General features: G+C 42.3%; 3 protein-coding genes across 3 annotated transcripts; 2 read left to right on the top strand and 1 right to left on the bottom strand.

Moving 5' to 3' along the window:
- Positions 1–2,597: 2,597 nt before the first annotated feature.
- EAE97_008848 (uncharacterized protein) lies at positions 2,598–4,336 on the top strand (the record flags this gene model as incomplete). The annotated part of the gene is made up of 3 exons (XM_038879363.1): positions 2,598–2,638; positions 2,696–2,767; positions 2,821–4,336. The coding sequence occupies 3 exons, from the start codon at positions 2,598–2,600 to the stop codon at positions 4,334–4,336; spliced, it is 1,629 nt and encodes a 542-aa protein (XP_038729874.1).
- Positions 4,337–7,700: 3,364 nt separating this feature from the next.
- Positions 7,701–8,486, top strand: EAE97_008847 (uncharacterized protein; the record flags this gene model as incomplete). The annotated part of the gene is made up of 2 exons (XM_038879362.1): positions 7,701–8,085; positions 8,230–8,486. The coding sequence occupies 2 exons, from the start codon at positions 7,701–7,703 to the stop codon at positions 8,484–8,486; spliced, it is 642 nt and encodes a 213-aa protein (XP_038729873.1).
- Positions 8,487–15,910: 7,424 nt separating this feature from the next.
- EAE97_008846 (uncharacterized protein) lies at positions 15,911–16,492 on the bottom strand (the record flags this gene model as incomplete). The annotated part of the gene is made up of 2 exons (XM_038879361.1): positions 15,911–16,243; positions 16,328–16,492. 2 exons carry the CDS (start codon positions 16,490–16,492, stop codon positions 15,911–15,913), a joined length of 498 nt encoding a protein of 165 aa, XP_038729872.1.
- Positions 16,493–17,262: the final 770 nt, after the last annotated feature.

The following is a 17,262-nucleotide window of genomic DNA, read 5'->3' as shown; positions in this document are numbered from 1 at the left end:
AGTTCCGTCGACAAAGAATAAATGGGGAGATTGAATCAACGTAAAACAACAGCATTTGAGAGACGAAGGGATCAAAAAATGAGAAATTACATGTTTTCTTGTTTGTTGATACTGTACCATGTACTGTCCTAGCCCTGCAAAAGGTCGTGGACTTTGGCGAAGATAACTTTTGAGGTCAGGCCACATCTGTTGGCAGCTCAAAAGCCTCTCTTTCTTATGATAGACCGAGAAGATGCTAATAATAGTAGTACAGAGGCTTGTTCTACTGTCTGCAAGGACAGAAGATTATTTGTCAAATACTAATAGTCAAATGTATGAATTTTGGTTACAATAACCTTACCTACTACCTAGGTACCTAGGTAGCTATAGGAAGGTAAATGAATTGATATACTTTTGGAAATCTCGGACCCGAAATTGGTACACATCTGTGCACACCACACGAACAAAGTAAAGGTACAGCTCATTTCAATTGCTTGGGAATGGGACGCCATTATCGTATACATACATCATTAAAATGTCATTGAAGTGCACCGGTAAGGGTGTCTATGCACTTTATATTTACATGAATCGTCCAAGAGCATAAACGTGGGGGGGGGGTGTAAAGTATGATCTCTCGGCTCTATCGTGTTCGGCAGAGGGGATATGTTAAGCTTCTTCTTCGAAAGTCTAGGTATTCTCCATTCCGGATAGATACTACCTAGATACTCTGTATCCAGTCAACTGGTAAACTTAAGCTATGATCCATCGTGATATTTACCATTAAGTAGCAGGCTAATGGGTATTTGGCTTCCGGAGGAGGGGATATATTGTACGGTATATGAGATACCGTTTGTTCTACTTCTCCCCGGAGACCCGCCATTTGGATTACTATACAGAGTACGGACTCGTCGAGAGTCAAGACGGACTTGAGACGGAGTATAGCCACCCAGCCGTGCCAGCCAACTGAACTTGAAGCCAAGAAATTCAAGATCCACAATGATGTCCACTATGAAGCTGTGATCTCTCCTCGTGAATCTCGTCGAATGCCTTGGTTGGCTCTTGCACCCTTAAGAATTACGACATAGGTGAACATGTTTTAGAATCTCACATCATCATTGATTAACATCTCCTATTTCATCCCAACTGATTCGTGAATAGCGTTCTGGGTGTTTCCAAAATCACAGCCACAAATCAAATGAATGATGTCGAATGGCCGACCACTACCTACTACAAGACACACTCAAAATAAACATGTTTGATGGTCATGAAAGCGCCCTGATGGAAGAAGGAGAATCGGTTGGTGGTTACTCTTTTACACCAAAATCAGATCTCCACAAGGGTCATGCGAATATGGCTGGTGCGACACACTAAAAGGGATAACCGCCGTTCTACCGCAGTTCGAAAGTAAGAATTTTAACGATGATTCGAAACTGCCAGCAATCAAAGGGTCAAAGAGCAACCAAAGAATTCATCTAGTAACATCTACACCCGCGCTTGGTCAAATATAGCGTCAGGGTACTTCTTCTATCCCCAGTGATTCAAGTGGCGATCACCTCAACTTGGACAAACATTCCGACGTTGTTCAGTCACAGCGTTGCTTCCCCCCGCAGCATGGCCAGACGAGCAATCCGATCACAGTATGGAATTTGTGGAACAAACCTGCTTCGCCATGTGAGACGACACCCCAATGATTGTGTCTAAATTCATACATTCATTGTGAAGTGTGGGTGACCATTGACTGGTCTTGGAAGATTCCATCAACCTTCAATATGCTTCAAGGATTGAATGGCACGGTATCTAGTCGATGCTGTGTATTCTTTTTAAAAAGGTTGTAATAGACTCTGCTGATCTTCTCTCAATCTCAAATTTTCTTTTGGAAATTTTCTTTTTCTCTACTCGTCACTCTCCTTGAATTATTCCTTCATGGGAACTATCCACTGCTTTTACATCAAATATCTCCTCTCTCTTTTACGTTCCTGGTGAACAATTTCCAAACGGCCCCAATCTCTGCATCGGTCGGCCTCAAGTTGTGGCTATAACCTCTATCAGTAAAGGTCGAGGGGAGCGATATTTGGGGAACTACCTTTCACTCATCGTGACGAGCTTCAGCAGTCATTCCATACTCTCTTCACTCACAAAACATTCGACACCACCTCAAAAATATCTACCATTCCAAATTCCTGGAACGACACATTTGATCCACTTTCATCGTCTGGGTTATCCATGATCCATCTAATAAACCGTCCATCTGAAACGCAAAACATCAAAAACTGACTGTCAGGTACGAGCACGGTCCGCGCTCCAAAGATTCCGATTTCTTTACCAAGGCCCCAGATCGACCTTTCAGACCACTTCTAAGTTTTCGTGCAATTCCGTTGGAGTTTTACTACTTGCATATCCGATAAAAGCTGTGCTCATCGCGATTGCTTTCTCATCTTGTACTTTTGCTTCTTCTTACATTCATTAGTTGTCAACCTGTGGGGCTTTAAAAGGGAATCCGGATTTCTTCAGCCTTTGTATATCACCAGGCTCCCCCCATATTGCATGTTAAACTTCGAGACACTTAATGGGCATTGTTTGACTTCCATAATTACCAAAGCTACTTAATATTATTCATAATGGGGTGGTTTGGAAACCAAGATTTGTCTGCCAAATTCGGGTGAGTCTCTTAACAATGAACATTCATACATACATGTATCTGATAGATCTTCTATAGAATTGTCCTTGGTGGTGCAATCTTCATTGTATTATCCGCTGGCCTGATAAAAGTATGGCTCAACAAAAGAAAGTAAGATAGAAGCTTCAAATAATTGGATGTACTTTTGCTAAATGTATCCCCAGGCTCGCAAGAAATATCAAAATCGAGGAACTTGAGAAGGCAAACAGCACGCAAGAGAGACTCAATGTGGAGGAGCTTGGTGAAGGTGATCTCTTTGGTGTTCGAGCAATCGAGAGAGGTTTCTTCGGAGGTGTTTCACAATCTCGAAGCAACTCTCCCGCTCAATCAATGTTCGGTCCACCCTCAACAACCGCGGTCGACTTGACAGAAACTTCCAGAGCACTTGAGGCTATTAGAGGTCCGTCAGCTGCTAGCAGCAGTCAAATGAGTTTATCCAGCCATTCCAGCGAGGTCTCCGCTCCCAAATCGATCAAACACAAGCCGTCACCTCTCCGCTTACAGCCTTCTGAAGCGGAAATCAGACGCTCTGCTCTGCCTAATGTTGGAGGCTCATACATACCACCATCACCAATCAAGGAGGTTCGGCCTCAATTTAACTCAGTTGAAGTTCAATTCGGTAGACCCTCAGTTTCTGAGTCTCCTCCCAGCAGAAGTCGATCTGAAGAGGAGGTATCTCAACTACATTACCAAGGAGAGGTTCCACGTAACTTCATGTTTTTACCAGGTCAACACTCGAGCGTTAGATCCCAAGCAGGATCTATATACGGCAGTGCCGAACCATCGCCTCAGAACCAAGCCAAGATTCCCAAGCTTCCCACAGCACCAGCTCCAACACACGTCTTCGGATTCCCTCCCCGATTCTCCGGACGATCACGATCTACATCCCCCGAAGAAGACTCTTCCAGCAGCGATCGCTCCTCAACCTCCTCCCCCGAATTACCCGTCCCTGCCATTCCCTCTCCCTACAAAACCTCTTACCAACCCACCACCCACCTCGAACAAGAACCACGACAACCCAACACCGAACCCCGCTCTTACCAACCCACCCAGCCTTCCGAACCTGAATCCCAACCCAACTTCTACACTCACTACCGCGAACCCAGCGTCGCCAACTCCATCCTCACCACCCGAACATCCATCCTCGACGACCCCTCTCTCTCGCGTTCCGGCTCTGTGAACCCTGTCCGCGGCCGTCCCGCCTATAAGTCTAATTCCCGCACTCCTTCCGCCGCCTACTCCCACGGTCAAATATCTCGCACCCACGATTCTCTCCGCATGTCTCGCAAAGCCTCGCTTCAAACACAGGAACGTCGGGTTTCGCGCGACAGAGATCAGATGCACTACGATCCGACGCTATCTTCTGGGTCTGCGGTGAGAAACCGCAGCGGGAGCGTGCAGGGACGCGCGGTGGATTTTGATCGTCCGAGAGAAAGCCCATTTAGTAATGCGAATGCGATTGTGGGATCGGAACACGGGAGACAGGAGAGTTACTCGAGTGTGAGTACGGCGAGTAGCAGGGAGAGTTCGAGGGAGGGGAGAGGGAGGAGTGGGAGTGTGGGGGAAGAGGAGTGGAGGGGGAGAGGCAGGGGGAGAAGTACTGTTGGGGAGACGATCGTGGAGGTTTTGACGCCGATGACGAGTCGGGGACAGAGGTTTGATGCTAGTGATTTGGTTTAGGGGAAGGAGGTTATATTTTATTTGTTTTTGAAGTTGGTGGGGGGTGAGAAGGGGAAGCTTGTAATATATCTTGTATTGTATTGTATATCTTAATGGTGTATTGGTATTGCTTGGAAGTATATATAGAGGCGGGATAGGAATGGATAGGCCTGGGTGGGATAAGAAGGATATGGTTAGCAAAAGTTCGAGACGGCCCCATTGAGAATCCGACATTTTTTAAGTCAGATATTTCATCCCGTAAGTTGTAACACGGTATTGCAAATAAATTCACAAATTTTACTATTTTAACAAATCATTCGTACTCATACAGATGTCCTAGTGTCTAGTGTAGAATATGACTGGCTTTTGCTTATAGATTTCGAAGTCTAAAGTCTGCAATCTGGAATCCAGCTTCTAGGATCTCAATTATCAAGCATCACATCTAGAGTTGAGTTCAACAGGTCAATCAATCCCAAGCGCCGTTCATAATAATCTATACACCGCTACCTAGTAACCTCACCAAGAATCAAGCACAGCATAAAGCGAGCACTCGGCACAATCAGAGATTCTTATCCCACTATTAAACAGGAGATATTAAGCGATGAAGGGTGTGCAGTGATCTCTCAGGAATCACGTTTGCAGTAGATATACGGGATGTGATGTGATGGAAAGGAATTTTATGGGCTCGGATAGGCGATGAGGAGAAATGGGATAAATTTCTGATGATGGTGCGGAAGTGGGAAGAGGACAGAGGGAATCGAGAAGAGAATCAAGAGGTGGTGATGATGATGAATCATCGTTGTGATTGTGGGTTGAGTTTGGCAATATCGATGTATGCAACTTTCACATTGTGATTGTCACTCTGTATTTCTATCATTGAATAGCTGTTATGTTGAATGTTCTTGCGGTGAAGAAATCTAGAGATGAAATCTTAGTAGATGGTTGCGGGTGATTAGAAGTTGTGAAGGCGGTGAATTTGGTGGTGTATATTTCCGATCCTATAGCTGACGATCTGTGAATTTCTTCCCGTTCTGAGGTTGAAGAGTATGGTGAGGTTGGAGAATCATTTACAGTTGAACTTTGGATAGGTGTCGGTCGGTATCGGATGGTCTTGGTAGTTGTGGTTACTCGGGAGAGTGAATGGAGTTGAGATGAATGGGAATGAGTCAGGATAGATGGCTTGAGAATATTTTCGCGATGGGCTGCACAGTGGTTATGTGGATGTAGAATACGAGATGAAGGGCTTGGGTTTGGCTAAGGGGAGAGAATGACGGAATAGAGTTTACGGAGAGAATGCATTGGCATCTTATGCGATTTCAAACTTCTAGAAGAATATACGATACAGGGAGACAGGCTATTTCAAGGGTCGAGGGTCTCTTTAGGAGACTTCAAAATACTCGACCACTGGATTGTAATGTCGGGATAGATTTAAAGATTCAATAAAGTAGCCGGGGAAAAAGCAATACGAGAAAGACAATGGGGTGGTTGGAAGACTTGGGGGTTTTGCTGTCTATCTGTGGGTCATGTGTTTTGTTAGCGTTGGGGAAATGGATGGTATGAGAATATTGTAAATTGATATGATGCATTTCGATTTCTGGAAACCCCGATAATGGCAGGTAGGAAACGTTCAAGATGTGCTTTGGAATGAGTAGAGAACCGATACGAGGTTTAAAAATGGATCATGTAGCCAGTACTTCTATACGATTCATGATGTGGGCTGGCTGCATGGCTGAGCCAAGTATGAAGGGTCGCAGTTCTCCGGCCTTATGGCTATCTATCTAGGGTTTCGCAGATAAGCTCGAAATACCATCTATCTTCACCGGCATCGTAAATCAGAGCCTCATGTAACCAAATTCAAACTTGACAGCAACTACTGGTAAAACAAATGATTAGCTGTCAACTTCCAGCCCGTCGTTCTGTGGAACACTTTGAAGTTTTGTGATTCATTACCAGCGGGAGAAGTAAATAGTCATTGAAACAATATGCAATACGATACAGGCATCCAACAAATCGGTGTGCCACAGTGCGAGAAATGACTGGACATCGTAATTGCGGATTTCTTCTTCAACCATTCAAACCAAAGGCTTCAAGCGAGCAGGCCCAAAAATGGTTCAGGTGAGACTGGCGAGTAGATTAAACAGTTATCACTAGATAGTTATCACCCTTATCACCCTTGCTTTGACTTCTTAGAACAACTTTGCTCATCCTTTTAAAAGTTTAGCACACCTTTTAGCAAGAAATTTGGATGCAAAATGCCGATCCCTTTCGGCCACTACCACTTAACTTGACCGAGCTTTGATTGTTAATAAGAGTTCAGGGAATCAGGGCACTGATCATCACCCACACTAACTTATAGTTAAGCATTAAAATTATGCTTATGACACTTATCCAGAAATTTCAATGCTCGGTGTTGACGGGAAATGGAAATTCGAATACGGTTGGTAGGGTTTATAAGTGGTTCTTCGAACATTTGACCCCTGCGGTAAGAATGATAACGATTAATTTTCAATCTACATGCTCCAATCACATTGTGATTTGTAAGTAAGATACCGCATGTGTTCTCCCGTAAACGTGCAAGCTTTCTCAGGAATCCTCTGATACGACGGACTTCAAATGAAATTAATTCCATCTACTCCGTAAAGCTTCTCAAGGACCTTGGCAATCCACACATCCCAGAGGGAAGAAAACTCTCGTACGGAGAGGACTGAGAAGAGAGAACTGTCCATCTTCTGCTGATATTGTATAGGGATAGCTTTGTTTACGTGCCGTATAGAATTCTACTCATCTGGCACATCATTGTACCTTTTCGCCCAATACGGCAATCTTCTTCCCCCTGAATCGGTTACTTGGCATGTCAGAAATCAATACGAGAGAAGCACGCCTTCTTCTCATAGGAACGGTTAATAGGGTGATCAGATTTGCCATTTGCTCCCAGGTAATTTTGAGAAAATAAGAAGAAAAAAGCAAGCTACACACATACAAACGAGAAAAAGATGAAGGCTTAGTTACACGGTACCTGCCAAGAGTACTGGGATTACAAGGATATATGTTGGAAACTCATGAATATTGCCCGAGTGGGCGAAGTTCAAAATCTCGTGTTCCAATCCCGAAGTACTTTTAATAGTTTCCTGCCTTAATGCTACCTTATCCTAGATGAGTATCGGATTTTCGTATATCTTACTACATTTACTTCACCCAGTCCTCTTTTCATTCTTAATCCCATCATCTGCCTCAGCTTCTTAAAAATACAGACACATTCGTTTTTCAGTTACATCTTAATTGTTCATACACAACTTGTCCTTCGTTCGTGACTATCTAATCAACACTCGCTCAACTACTACTACCAATTTTTAATTCTCCCAAAACAAAACACAACACCTTTACAATGGCTCGTTACGCTCTCGCTTTCGCTGCGCTCTTCGCAATTGCTCAAGCTATCAACATCACCTCCCCATCTACCAACGGAGAATGGGATCTCAGCAAGGGAGATCAAACTATCACCTGGACTTCAGTCTCTACTGATCCCCAAACTGTCGATATCTACCTCGTCCACATGGCATCCAACCCACCTCTCAGCGATGTTCTCTTCACCAACGTCGATATCAGCAAGGGATCTGAGAGTGTTAGCGGTCTCCAGTTGCCAACCGGTGGCAACTACCAAATCAACTTCGTCAGCCCAGGAAAGGCAGAGCAAATCTTGGCTCAATCTCAACAATTCACCGTCAATGGAGTAGCCTCCAGTGCAAGCAGCACACTTGCAGGTTATACTGGTGCGTCCTCTACTTCTTCTTCCGCTTCCTCTACCTCCGCTTCCTCTACCTCCTCTTCCTCTGCCTCCTCCTCCTCCTCGAGTGCAACCTCGAGCAGTTCAACTGCCTCCACATCTGGAACCAGCTCTCTAACCTCGAGCTCAGGATCCGCTTCCGCCTCTTCCACCACATCCATCCATACTTCTACCTTCACCTCTACCGGTTCATCCACCACTGTTACCGGTACCACCACCTCCACTGGAACTGGCTTGGTTACTTCTGCCTCCGCTAGCCAAACCTCCTCCGGCGCATCTTCTTCCTCCAGCTCCAGCTCCAAAGCATCTGCATCTGGTAACGGAGCTGCCGCCACTGGTATCCCAATGATGGGACTCTTGGCTGGTGCCGCTGCTCTTTTCTTGTAAGAGATTTGAGTACACTAGGGGATGGGTGGAGAAGAAGGATGATTATAGGATCAATGGTGTAATGATGAATATCGCAGGATAGGGATTGGAGGATTACTTTTGGAATTTGTATTTTGGTTTTGACTTGTTTGGTCACATCTACTTGGAGACTATGGTTTGAAAAGTAAATGCGTCGTTGAGATTTTATTCTGTACGATAAGACGTATATGAACGAGAACAGCTATAGACTACTTTTCACGATTGTTCGTGTATTGGATTGGGAGAAAATTAATATTTGGTTTACCATACTCTATCTTTTCGTGTTTATCAGTGACAACAAACAAACACAGGGAATCAATCCCCTCTGAAAATCAAAACCACCCAAATCATCGTGAAAAATGTCAACTGTACCATCCAATTTCCCATCGCATGAACACCCCTTTCATCTTCCACTTCTTACTCCCTAGTTCCTCAAACCAGTCACACTCTCCACTCACAAAAGATGCAAACAAACACATTAATACACATTAATATTCCCAGCAACTCCACAATCACGAGGAGAAAAAGAACCTTAAAGAGTAGCACCACCTTAAATCAAGGTTTCTTCTAAAATTTTCATCCCGGTGTGCAAGCAGGTACCCGTAAAAGTTCCCCTGTAGAACCGACTAGCACGCCATGTGGAGATTTGTTCGGCGAGCTATCGTGCTCCATAGCCCACTGATACGGTTTATGGTTAAATTACTCGTTGGGTAATTGGTGATCGGAGGAGAGATCTGTGCGAGTTTTTTGTGAGGGGAGTGGTGTGTTGTGTTATTGTTATTGTTATTGTGGTGTGCTTGGGTTTGTAGGATGTATAATGCAGAGTTTATATTCTGGATTAGACGAGTAGGGGTGGATGTATGATGTGTATGCATATATGTACTAGAGATCTATTTGTTGTGGTGGTGGAAGATAAGATTGATGAGACGGATTAACAAATATTGAGGATTTGTTAGAACCTTACCATTACCAATTTCACGGAAAGGCACCTGATGGAAATGTTAATGGAGTGCAGTATTACACTATTCCAGGCGTGTTTTAGTAGATTTAATACATAAGTAGCTAGTCGGTTCTTGTGATGAGCATAGAAAACTAGGTACTAAGAGTAAACCTCAAAATACAATATACCCTTCCCCTTTCCTAGATCCAGAAATTATGACATTTACATCCCGCCAAATTATACTTTTCATGCACTGTATATGCAGAGGTACACAACACAGCATATTCATGCTCCGGCTAGGGCTTGTAGGTTGTGTCCAAACTCGGTGCCTGGGTCGGACCTGAGTTGTGACACTGAGGAGATTTGTGCGACGGGGGTGAGATTCATGTAGGAGATCGTATTTAGGGCTGAGGATGTTTATTCCGCTTTTATGAATGGAAGATTTGGTGCTGAGTATAAATATATGACGCTGATTTTCTTTACTCTTTGATTCCGAGGGCTCTGATAAGATTTCGCGACTATGAGCATGTTTACTTTTGGCTTTGTGTTTTTGTTTGATCCTTAATTTGAAGGAAATGTATGTTCTCCCGCCGCAATAATATAGTTCACGGATTCGGCAGTCTGAAATATATATCTACACGACTGGGCGAACCATCTTCCATGATCAAGCTGGCACAATGGTTTTCTTCCACCAGCAAATCCCCTTTCGAACAAGTGTTCATGATCTACCATCGTACCCAAAGAGGAGGACATGTGAAATTTCTCATTCTCTATACCCTGAGTGCTCCGTCTCAAGTGTCAGCATGCAACCCAAGAACGACGAACATAGTAATGATCGATGGGATATACGTTTCAGAATCACTTGAATCTTCGAGCTGTTGTCTTGGAGGATCAATCCTCTTTCTTCCTCTGCGTTTCGGTGTGTGTCAGATATTCCCGTGTCGTATTGTACGTGTTCGGGAAGGGGCTGGGATGGGATGGGTTGGGATTTAACGTCGATATCTTTCGTCAGATGAGTAAGACTTTGTGTTGTTGAGTATGAGATTGTCGCTGTGTTTGACGTAGGCGGTTGTCAAATTTAAGCATACATGAAGGCGTTTCCCTTCCCTTTAGTATATCTTGATAATGCATACTATCAGCGCAAGGTCAGGTTCAGGAATTGGTATTCGTTGTAATTTTTCCTCGACTGACAAAATTATCTATAATCAAATCTGAAGTGCGACAATGACAGAACGATTAGAACTATAAGACTTCAAATTTAGCGTTCAATGATTATTTCAAAAGCGTACATCTTATTGGATTTCTCATTGTCTTTGTAAGCAACCTTTTGCTGCCTGATTCGTGTTGGAAAATGTCTCATAGTGAAGCTTCCCTCTCTTGCATTGAAATAATTCTACCCCGCCGATTTTAACTCTCTTCAAAAGAAAAGTTACAAGTTTTATACCTTCAGTCATCACTCGAAATTCAGGGTACAGAGCTGGAGTCTGTTGATTCTCCGAGCCGTAAATTTGAAATACGGGAATGATACACGTGAAGACAATGACTTGGTGCCATGCTATCATGTCCATCCTCATTGAACCCTCATCTCCGTATCACAGATATCACATACAGTTCTGGCATCTAAGTACATCTTGCCTATTTATAAAAGTCTTTGTAGCTTGCAGGGTCCAACAGAGTAACAAATAATGCAGGCCAAGGATATATCGTGGTATGAACTGGAGAAATGGGTAAAAAAAGTCAGTATAACACCAGCATTGTGTCGGGCTGATCCAGAAACACTTGTCAATAAATCTACCGCAGATCATAGCCTTTGGAGAAATTTGTCTCCTTCCTCCCCATCTCGACAATGAGGGATTAAGTGCAATGGATCTCGTCAACAGTAATAACTGTTATATATCAGAGACAACAATTACAATTCACAGCGAAATAGATATCCCATATACATAATGGCTCAAATACCAGTACTAGCGATTTGATCGTGTATAGTCAGATCTCGGGATCGAGCATCAAAGTCCTCAACCTCATTTGTCATCTTAGCATTATATGACATATCTCTCAACAAGAGAGCTAGCAAGTTTCCTGTCATACTATATCGAAGCAGAATTTCACAACCTAGGAATTTCTCTTAAGCTACGGAGAAGACTTGGAGTACGCGTAAGACTATCCACTCGAACTCAGATCTCGTACCCAATGTTCGATAGTCCTCGAGCAGTCTAAATCTCCAGGCAAAACGTAGATGACATAGCGAAAGTATATAAGCGACAATTTTGTTCTCGAAGCTCGTCATTCACACTATACTTGTAGAATTGGAAGTACCTGTCACGAACAGTCCTCAAGTGAAGCCAGGGTGAAAGCTTTCATCAATCCTGCACAGTGATTCAAATTCCCATCTTCTAGTCGAATTGGGCGATTCCTCCGATATCAGATCATCAGGTACCGTGAAATCATAATTTCGTGTACTGAAATGACAGTAAAAATAACATGGTGTCATTGCATTCAATGAATGGCTATTTGTTGTCATTGCTCGGAGTTGGGACTGGGTTAGTAACTGCATCGGAAGTTCTGTCAGGTGTGTGTAATCGACCTTTATTTCTGTTCTAGATGAATTTGAAGTATTTAGAGATGAGAGATAGTAGAGATGCTCCGAAATGGGTGTCGTTAAAATAATAGGGAAAGGTAGTCAATGTGCCTATAGGAGTGGATTGATAGTGATGATAGCTGGGTACACGTGTATACGCAGAAAGATACCAGGCACATGTAGATCCATCTCAACCTGCTACATTCCATGCGTTGTATACTCAATCTAACACCCGTACTATGAAACTTGTATTTGACTGATTAAAGCGTCTTAGCTTGATATTTCATATTAAAGTACTGCCCTGCAGCGAGAATACATCCACCAATCTTTCTTCTTGTATGTGGGAATTGCTAGCAGGGCGGACTATCTACAATATAGAGACCATTTACATACATGTATCTTTTCCATATGATATGAATGATAGGATATCCAATAGTTTGGATTGTAATTCAACAATATGAGGGGTTGAATATCTAAAAGCAATTAGATATGTGAAAATAGTCTAATATTATAATCAACTTCAATATCTTGGATGATTTGAATATTGAAATTGGTTTGGGAATTTAATCATTTTCATTACTGGACTGCCATCCGGGCTATTGGACACTCTGACATTGGAGAGTAACCAAAACAACTACATATGACTCCTCATCCAATACGATACTCAGGAAGACAGAAAAGAGAGGATTGTATTTCGTTTTCATTACTACCAGACCAAATAAGCCAATCAAACTAATTATTCACTAAAGTTTTCCATCACCTCTTTTCGTGACTGATACTCTTGCTTCTCATCTACAGAATCATGGTTGATACCCTGAGCAGGAGTTAGCGATCCCTGAAATTTCTTCATACTTGCTCTACTATCCTCATATCGATACCAACGGCATTGATTATACAAAGCAAAGAATATAGGGCACTTCATATCAAATCATCAAGTGAAGTTTTTAAACAGGTGAGAAATAATACTACAACTAATCCTCTCTCCCCAAAGCATAAAGTCTCACAAGCCAGGGAATATATTGTAGTACTCATCTACACCACGAAGAAACTCTAGTCATCTTGTATGGGAATCTGCATCCTAGGTATTTGGCTGTAATCATACCATTCAATCCTCTTTGATTACTTTTTCCGATAGCTATTCTTCAGGAATATGTATACGATGAATGTATGCATTTCCTGGTGCCATATCAATATCAATGCCCTTCATTTCATGCCTGCTTCTTGCTTTGCGCAGCCGAATCACTGATACATTCCAACCGGAAGGTATAAATTCCCTTTGTAAGGAAAACTTCGAGTTTATAATCTTTAGAATTATTTGTTGCCTCCTTGGAAAATCTTTTTACTTTTTCCATGGAAATTTGGTGACCGGATGGTTTGTCTAATTTCAATTTAACGTCGTCATGCTTATCATATGTCACCCTCACGAAAATTTATCATTCAACTTGTAGAACTTTCGATCAAGCTCCTCGATGATACCTCGGCGCTCCTGCTCTGGTGTCTTTTTTACACTCGGTACCTTCTTAGAAGGCGAGGAAGAGGAACTTGAGGATTTGGTGGCATCTTGAGCTCGAGGTCCAGGCTTTGTCTCAGTGTAAGGCTTGAGATGTCAAGATTGTGAGTTTGAACTTGAACATTTTGAAAATTGTAGTTTCGATTTACGAAATTATAATAATGGATATTTGAGCTTTGAAATGGTTCTTGTCATTTTAGATATATAGATGATGAGGAGTAGACAATTGATTTTCGTGTGTATGATAGAAGATTATGAAAGTAATCAAAGGTATTTATATTGTAATTTTCAACATGAATTTTTATGCCTACGTTAAAAATCTGCCTTGATAATCAACACTTGAATCCATCATGAAATAGGCTACAATCTATTGTTCAGGGAGGATGGATAGAGATAGTTGTGGCCGTTTTCCTTAGGTAGACATGACCAAAAAGAAGACCAGTTCTAGAGCGTTCACTCAGAGCATCAAACCCAAATGCATCAAACACATTTTCATAACCCTTTCCCCCTTCCATCCAGAGGGAGATCCAGACCTCTTCCCCATATACTCACTTACTTATCAGCCTACCTTCAGATTCACAAGCGATGATGAAGATCGGATATTCTCCCTCCTAGCTATCCGGGCTCTGCATAAGCGAAAAAACAGGCGGAATTCAAGTACCTTTAGAAAGAACTTCACCAATTGAATCATAAATACGTTTCAAATGAAATATCATTATTTGAAGGGACCAAACGAAAACTAGAGCTCTTTTTTTATGTCTCAAAAACCAGTATTACCTGTATTCGATATATCACTAAAGAGCGATCTAAAGGGTATTTAATTTCCGCCCGTTTTTTCGATTACATAGAGCCGGACCCTATGATAAGCGATGAGAGTACCGTCCGCAGAAACAACAAAACCCTCGAATGAATACTATGTAACGATTAAATACCTACCTAGAAAAGACTACATACACATGTTCAAGCTCACCCAACCAAATCAAGCCAATCAGTCTATTTCACTTCACTTCCCCTCCCAAATGTGAAAGAAAATCTACCTCTCCTCTCATCATCTCACTCACCATCCCTATTCCCACTCAATTCAATCCACCAAATCTCTAGATAAAAAACCCACCTATACCTACCTATACATTCCCAGATACCTACCTCTATACAGATAACCGAAAAAAACAAACATAAATTAACTCTTTCAAGCCTATCTAAACATCGAAGCCACATATTATCTCCAGCTATCAAATCAAAAACCCAGTAAGTACACTTCAAACCCAATACCAAAACTCGAAAAGATCAAACCCAAATATGAATTCTTTTTACACAATACACCACTTAAACTATCGAAATCATTATCATTCTTATTTAATCTCCCACGAAAAAATGATACCCGAAATATCAAATTAAAGTCCTCTCAAACAATAGGTATTCAATTCCCGCCCATCATTTCACTGAAGTAGAGCCCACCCTAAGACGCACGCCCTTTTTACCATATAAATATATATTCAGATGACTCTCCCATCTTTCACATTGAGAACAAATTCAAATGAATTCAACAGCCCGTTTGGCTTAGCGGTAAAGCGCATCACTAGTATTCGTGACAAAATCACGCGACATGATGAGATCCTAGGTTCGATTCCTAGAACGGGCAATTTTGAGAGATTTCACGATCTCCTCTTTTGTTTTCGCGGGGTCGGAGATTTTTTGGGGTAGTAAGTAGTATTTTGTGATTTGAAGGCGGCTTTTTTTTTTGGGTTTGGAGTTCGTTGGAGAAAAGTTTCTGAGGAAGGGAGGAGGAGGAATGGTGGGGAAGGAGATACGATAGGGAGAGGATGGTGTGCATGGCGATGGTATTACGCCGATTAGATATCATATCTAAAAAATAGATATGAATGAGTAGGTACTCAAATACCAAGCAAGAGTGAGTATAACGATAGAAAGGAGTTTACAAAGATAAACAAACATAAATAAATCCATCCATTTCTCATATAAAGGGTATCGAAACGACTAAGCTCAGCCAAACTAAAACTAAAACTAAACGATTCTGGTATCTACCTAACATTCCTTCATTCCTTCCCTTTGCTTTCCGCATCAAAATGGTATATTTCGCAATTAAAGTTGAAAGAAAACCACTCCTGTCCAACATTTCTTTCCCCAATGTCTTTAATCTTGATCTCCAGCTGTTGGATTTATGTAGGTAGATAGGTAGGTAGGGTTTCGACATGATTACGAGTACTTCATGAATTTCTTGGTATCCATCCGTGGTACCTGACCCATGGCAAACCAAAAGAAAAGACCATTCTCGCTCCTAACCGATCAAGAACCGCAAGATACCATTCCCATCATATCACCCATTCCAATCCTCCCCCTCTCACTCACTCACCCCCTCAAACCCCCGGACTTCCACTCCTTCCCCTCGCCCTCCCCGTCCACCTCGTCCTCTTCTCCCTACTCCAAAAAAGCACCATCCCCGCCACACTCCCCGCCCACAACAGCGCATTCACCAAATCAACCCACACTGCATTTTTCATCCTCTGTACGCCCGCGTCCCCCTCCGCCTTCTCACCTATATACATATTGCCAAAGAGACCGAAGAGGGCGATCCAGAGGATAAAGAGGACAGCGTCCCAAAGAAATAGAACGGGGATGAGATTGAAGAGGGGAATGAGGTGCAAGAGTGAAGTGAGCGCGGAAAGGGTACCGGTTATGACAGCGTAGACCTAGATGGGGAGTTAGTTAGTGGTCTAGGGATTTGGGGGGGGGAGAGGATTTGGAGAGAGACGAAGAAGAAGAGGAAGATATACCCATTTTCCATCTGAATATTTATGTTGTTTATTCGCATTTGCGAGATCAGTTCCATATAATCCAATGACTGTGAGCGCCAATACGAATTGGAGAAATCGCCATAGAGCGTGTGTGGTACGTCCTATGCCGTATCCGAGCGGATTGATACGTTCGAGGATTGACATTTTGGTTGTTTATTTGTTTATTTGTGTATTGGCGTGTTGTATTTCGAGTGAGGAGTGTAAGGGGTTTGAAAAGTTGGTAAGAGTAGGTAGTCGTCGTATCGATTATGAATTCGAAGGGATGGATAGATGAGCAGAGATATTCTTCCAATATCAAATCCTCATATGACGTTTTCGACGGTATTCACGAAATGATCTTGTCAAGACAGGTGAATCCTTATCCTACTTTCCTTTCCTTGCTTTCCCTTTGCTATCTATCCTCTCCAAGTCGTGAATCCTTACACTGATATAATCCCGTATCTTGTATCTTGTATATCCTCCAAATCGAAATCAGATTCAAAATCAAGAGTCAATAAACCAAACCAATAATCACCTTCTCTCTCTTTCCTTCCTTCGTTACATTTAACACTCTCAAACACCAACCACAAAAGCCAGCAAGCAAGCAAGTTAATTCCCTCTCTCTTTCTTCAATTTCTCAACTTCTCAACTTCTCAATTTCTTCAATTTCAAATATCTCTCTTATTCGTATTCTCACAAATTATTTTTCTCTCAAAAAAGTATCATAAACAAACAAACAAACAAACAAACAAACAAATTCGCAATCAATCCCTTCCTTCCTTCCTCCCTTCTATATATCAATATCAACCACCCCTCTATATAATATAACCCAACCGCAAACCACAACCAGCCAGCCAGCCAGCCAGCCGGCCATAATCTTGTTTTTATACCTACTTACACCTACCTACCAACCTTCCAACTTCCAACATGAAATT

Source organism: Botrytis byssoidea (genome assembly GCF_014898295.1).
Source record: "Botrytis byssoidea strain MUCL 94 chromosome Unknown BBYS_019, whole genome shotgun sequence".
Taxonomy (NCBI): domain Eukaryota; kingdom Fungi; phylum Ascomycota; class Leotiomycetes; order Helotiales; family Sclerotiniaceae; genus Botrytis; species Botrytis byssoidea.
This window is presented reverse-complemented; position numbering and strand designations above follow the sequence as displayed.